The sequence below is a fragment of the Triticum aestivum genome, chromosome 4B, assembly GCF_018294505.1.
Source record: "Triticum aestivum cultivar Chinese Spring chromosome 4B, IWGSC CS RefSeq v2.1, whole genome shotgun sequence".
Lineage (NCBI taxonomy): Eukaryota > Viridiplantae > Streptophyta > Magnoliopsida > Poales > Poaceae > Triticum > Triticum aestivum.
The window spans coordinates 35,225,667-35,231,666 of record NC_057804.1 but is presented as its reverse complement, the minus strand read 5'-3'; the positions used below and the strand labels follow the sequence as shown (position 1 = coordinate 35,231,666).

The window sequence follows — 6,000 nt, the reverse complement described above, 5'->3', positions numbered from 1 at the left end:
TTTGTTGGGATATTTGTGACATTTCAAGAACCATTTTCCGCGTGCAGGAGCAACGTGCCGATTCCAAAGTAGTAATATCATATTTTAGTGATTCCGAAGTAAGGCTGCGTTCGGTTTCTCTTCACTCCTTTAACTCCGCTTCCGGAACGGATCACATTTTAGCCTAATTTGCCGGAGCTGCCAAAACCCAGCTCCCCCAACTCCGCGAAGTGGGGAAGTTCCGAATAGGGCCTAAGTATCATATTTTTAGTTATTCTTTTCTTGAAATATATTTTATTTTTTATTCTTAAGTAATATCGCTGTTGCCGTGAGTACAAGGAAACACCACCGCGTCCGAGTTCCTACCACTTTTCTACTCCGCCAACACGCCAATCAACGGACCGACCACGACCAGTCTCTCTCTCCCGTCTGGTTTTCAGTCTAGGACTCCACCTGGCCGGCCCCCCTTTCCCGTGCGCCCCCCCACGAAAATCCTGGACGATGCCTATATAGGGAAAAAAGAGGACCCCGATTTCGCCTCGCACTTCCTCTCCAACTCCCTCTCCTCCTCCGATCCTGCTCCCACCGCGGCAGATTCCCGGCGGCAGCGGCACCCCACCCCACCCTCCTCCTATACATAGACGGCATCCTCCTCTCCGCGGAGGCGCGTCTGACCTCGCTATATTTTCCGTGAGCCCATTCTGTTCTGCCTCGCGCGCCCGCCCGCCCGCCCGTCCGTGCCACCACCACCATCCGTTAACGGTTGTTGGGCCGCGCCTTCGGTGCCGAGGAGAGAGAGAGAGAGAGGACGAGGGGTGGCCAGGAGGAGGAGTAGGAGGAGGAGGAGCAACGGCCTCCGCGCGCCACCGGCGAGAGCGAGCGAGGGAGGAGGAGGGGCGGTTGGTTGATCGATCGGTCAAGGTCTCAAGGATAATATGATGGCGTTCAGGGGGCAGAGGCCGGCGCCGTCCGAGGAGATGTGCGACGCGGCGGCGGCCGTGGTGGCCGCGCGGCAGGGCATGGAGCAGCCGCTCACGGCCGTGGCCGAGGCGTTCGAGGAGCTGGCGCGCGGCATGGAGGCCGACGGCGGCGAGCTCCGCCTCGCCCCCTTCGGCGACACCTGCGCCCTCGTCTCCGTCCTCTTCAGCTCCCTCGGCATCGCCTTCAAGTTCGCCGAGAGCGAGTACGTCACCAAGGTAAAAACCAAACCGATCTCGCCTGTTTTTCCCCTCCGGTAATTCGCCGTTCCTCGATCTGTTATTCTTGGAGACGAAGTCTCGAGATTCCGCATGGCGATCAGATAGAAAAATCGTACTACCCGCTTCGTTTTCTTCAAGGAAAATAATAGGAGGCATGTATAATAATCGTACTACCAAAGAAACAAAGCTCTGTTTTGTGTTTGACTTTGGTAAAAAATTGTACTCCCGTCCTGCCATGGCATCTTTGCAGCGTCGCTCGCAATTGATCGAATATTCTTCCTACAATTGTTTTCATCGCGATTAGAAAGTAACCACGCAAACTTGGGGAGGCTTTCAGGATTCCCCAACAAGATTGTTTGCAAGAAAGAAACTGCAATCGACGATCGTTTTTATTCTCTTTTTGTTCGGCCACGACCGCGACCTGTAGCAGAAAGAAAGAAAGAAAGAAATGTAACCCAACTTGCCCGGGTGAACCGTCCAGGTGAACGACCTCATCGGGGCATCAAAGGAGTACGCGACGCTGAACGACATCCTGGACAAGGACGTCGAGAACGACTCCGTGAAGAAGCAGGGCAGCCATTCCCGGAACCTGCGCCGGGTCCGGCTCGGCCTCGGCCTCATCAAGGCCCTCTTCGAGCAGTTCCTCGCAACCGAGTACGTTTCTCCCTTCACTCATTCATTCATTCGTTCCAGCAGAGCACAAATTTGTCGCTTGCTCTCCTCTGCTGCTGGCAGCAGCAAAAAATGATTTGTCCAGCAATCAATGGCGGTTCATCAGTTGCTGATAAAATTAGCATTGATTCCGCCAACATACGGACGGACGACAGCTGACACTCCCTCTGGCGTCTAATTTTTCAGGGGCGGCTCGTTGTATGATGCCGCGACGACGGCCTACGGCCAGGTTTGCGCCCCGTTCCATAGCTGGGCGATCCGAAAGGCGGTCGGTGCCGGGATGTACACCCTCCCCAGCAGAGAGCAGTTGATAATGAGGTTGAACGAAACTGGTAAGCAAATGATTTGACATCCATCACCATCAGGATAACTACCTCAACTTATATTCAGTGATACTTAATGCTTTCATCAGATGATATATGTTTGATTGATAGGTCAATAACGAAATTCTGTCAAACACCTTGACTTGTTTAGGGATATTGGTAGACCAATAATGAAATTCTGTCTGTGTGTGCTTGCAGATTGCTCTGTGCAGAAGGAGATGAGGAGATACATTGATGCATCTAGTCCCATTATAGAATACATCGATAACCTGTTCCTCTCCAGGAACATTGTCCTAGATTGGTGAACTGAATGGAGGATCATGCTTGCAGCTCTGCACAGGAGCTGTTAATGATGTCATTGTTTTATTGTTTTTCTCTCGTAGCTTTCTAGCCTTGGTGGGGCGGTGAATGCTCTCCCTTCGCACTGTCTCTTGTACTGTACGATTATATCAAAAATCTAATTCTAAACGAAGAGGCGGTTCTAGTATGATCATGATATTCTTATGCTTCCTATTACACGCCCGGTCAACTTGTTGATCAGAAAGGAAACGAGAGCATGGAGTCCTGAAAGAAGAGTAGTTTTTGGTAACAATTGTACATGCATGTTATGGTTGACTTCGTACTTGTACAAGAGAAAACAGGAGCCTAATTGTTTAGCGGGGTTGTCAAAATGCATGAACAAAAAGTTCGAATGGCATCTGGTCGAGATCCGTCTGATCGACTGAGGAAACTAGCCGCCGCTGCCGCCAAGAGATCCAACTTTTCCGGCGCCGTCTTCCGGACGCTCCCCTCCACCGGCAACCTCTTGGTTGTCGGTGGTGAGGATGTCGCCGGATCCTGCGCGTGCGGATCGTTTTAGACGTAGCTTCTAGGGCCCTAGTAGCTTAGGTTTTTAGACCGTTCAACGTTCGAGCGGGGATGGTGGACTTGTGTCCTCAGGCTCCGCCATTGCGACGGCATGTGCTCCAGCTTCGGCGCGGAGTTTGGAAGGTAGTCCAGAAGCGAATGCAGATTGTGGTTTGCATCGACAACATCTGAAAGACGGAACGTGTGCTAAGTTCATGGTTGATGGATGGTAGGTATGGCTTCCTCCTTCGGCGTCTTAGTCATGGTGGGGTGACAGATTTGGAGTTCGATGGCACGTCCAGGTTGTTGCGCCGGACTGGTTCGTTCAATGACAATGGCTTCACCTTTGGTGAGCCACCTTGGAGATTCACAAAGCTGCATATCAGTGATGGAGCGGCATCGAGCTCAGATAGAAGGTGATCTGTCATTTTCTTTTCCTTTGGTAGCTGTTGTGGTGGTGTCGGAGGCAGGTGACGGGCGTTGGTGTAAAGCTCAGAGACGTTGTGTTGTCTTTTCACTTTTGTAATGTCGGTCTCTACGTGACTTATACTTTGATTTGTACGATATGAATGAGACATGTTTTACCATGCAAAAAAAAACGCAAGAACAAAAAGAAGTTGGAGTGAAAACCAATATGAATTTGAATTAAAAGGCTTTTGATGCCATAGTCCATAGCAAAAACAACCAGTCATAGTGCTGGGTTGTGATGAAAAGTATTCCAAAAAAAAGAAACTCTACAAAGAAGATTCCTCATAACTAGAGGACGTCGTACTCTTCAAGGCGGTTAAGTCAAAGCAAAAGGTCAACTTACGAATGATTCATTAAAGGAGCACCTTGCTAAGGAGACCAAGGCTTGAATACCACTTTAATCGATAAGAGGAGGTGAATAGACTAGTGAGCCAAAAATGGACACTTCTCTTAAATTTTAGATTTTTTTTGTCAACTTTAGGTTTTTCTAACATTCTATCAAGCACCCAGACATGCAATTTTGCTAGAGTATAGGCAACGGAAAGAAAGTAATACATGCCAATATAATCCTGCTAGAGTATAAGCAGCGGAAAGTAAATACATGCAAGTGAAAGTAAACAAGTAGAGTTAGAGATACACAAACAAGGGTTGGCTCGGTAAAGATTTTTCATGTGGTGAATAGTTGACACTATCTTACATCCATGTTGATGGAGGCTTTGACTCAAGAAGGGTCTAAAATTATAAGGGTTTCGATTGTGAGATTCTAGGAAGGAATGGTCCACAAAGGACTATCACCAACGAAGGGTTCACTAAGGAGCAACCGGCCTATTTCACAATGAAGTACACCCACGAAGGACTAGCCTCACTAGGGTACGTATTCACAAAGTAGACGATCTTTGAGCCCTTCCAAACTTATTGAGTCCTTCATCAGTGGCACCTAGCCGATCTAGGAGGTGCGTATCCTCCAAAAGTAACAAGATAGAGATTACTTGATGATGAATCCCTTGCTTTCGTGCTTCAAAAGATAAACTCCTAAACACGCAAACTCTCTCAAGATGGCTTTTGAATTGGATAGGAAAGAGCAGAAAGCAAGAGGAGATTATATCTCAAAGGATTGACCTGGATGGTTGGAGTAGAAAGCCCTTGAAATCAGCATAAGGAGGTGAAGTTCTCTCTCAGAACATATGATGTGAGTGAAGTTTGCTTTGAGTGAACAGGCGGGGGCATAAATAGGAGGGGCTAGAACTCTAATTGTTACCAACTTTATTACACGGCTCAGAAGCTCCTACGTGAATAAAGGAGACAACTTTCTGACGTTTTAGAAGGTCCGACCAAAGATCATTCGTAGGCTTTGAGAGGTACACTTCTGCAATGGCACACACTTTGGTTTTCTCCTCAAAAATTCCGACTAGCATGTCAAGAAAAGGTTTCTAGATGCTTCGATGATTCTAAATTAACATTTGGAAGCTCTGAATGGAAAGAGTTATGCAACAACTATATCTAGTGAAAAGTTCGGCGATTCCGACTGGAAGATCTTCGAAGCTCCGAAGTGAATGGAACTAGGTAGATATAGCGGAGGAATCTTTGAAGGAATTTGAGGATTTTGAAGTTTGGTCTTTAAGCACATGGAGAACTAAACTGATCACAACATCTTCATCCCATTTTGATAGTAATGTCATTGCCTATGGAGTCAATGTGATCTTGTACCACTAAAATGACGTCCTTAGACTTGGCCAACACTTGTCTTGATGCAATTTGCAGGGGTCACCTTTTATTCCTTTGTTGCACCCACAAGGAACTTTTCCTGAAATAATTTGTATGAGGCATTAGTTTCTTGAGATATGTTGACATTAATTACCAAAATCCACCAATGAAATTAGATGCACTTTCAAAGTCATAATTTCTAGGACAATGGTAGTGATATTTTGTGTTGGAATTTGACCCCTTCTTGCCAATGCAATTCAAAGAGCACTTGCAAACTTTACTTGAAGACAATCCAGAAATCTCCCCAACAACCAACAAAGACAAATTTCTTCACAGGTAAAAAATCTTCTTAAGCAGGCCTGGAAGCAAAAGCTTTTGGCGTCAAGAATTCAAACCTTTGCTTGGAGGCTATTAAGGAAACCTATCCCCAATGGGCTTAGAGCAGGCATGTACAAAGTTCATATAAATTAAACTTGTTGCAGGCGTGGCCGATGATATGCTCATCTTCCTTGTATGCTTTTTTGCTAATGTAGCCTAGTTTTGTAGCCTTTGGTATTTTAAGGTTTGGTACCTTTGCATTCAATCATGACAATAGGACAATCATAATTCAACATTTACTTTTTATGAACCACCCCTACAACTATGTGGAAACTTATTTACTTTCTTATGGTGCCTTTGGAAGGCCGGAAAATGATCGTCTTTTCTACAGGAAAAATTCTCTCCCACTGGGTACATTAGATGGAGAATGCAATTACTGTCTGCAACACTTACTCTGATGAGCAGGACCAACCGCTTGATAGAAAATAAGC

At 46.6% G+C, this 6,000-nt stretch overlaps 1 protein-coding gene across 1 annotated transcript; it reads left to right on the top strand.

The window, feature by feature from the left end:
- Positions 1–530: 530 nt before the first annotated feature.
- On the top strand, positions 531–2,645 carry LOC123094338 (ACD11 homolog protein). Its single transcript, XM_044516367.1, has 4 exons — positions 531–1,175; positions 1,660–1,832; positions 2,037–2,182; positions 2,372–2,645. The coding sequence occupies exons 1-4, from the start codon at positions 915–917 to the stop codon at positions 2,476–2,478; spliced, it is 687 nt and encodes a 228-aa protein (XP_044372302.1). The 5' UTR covers positions 531–914; the 3' UTR covers positions 2,479–2,645.
- The last annotated feature ends 3,355 nt before the right edge of the window (positions 2,646–6,000 follow it).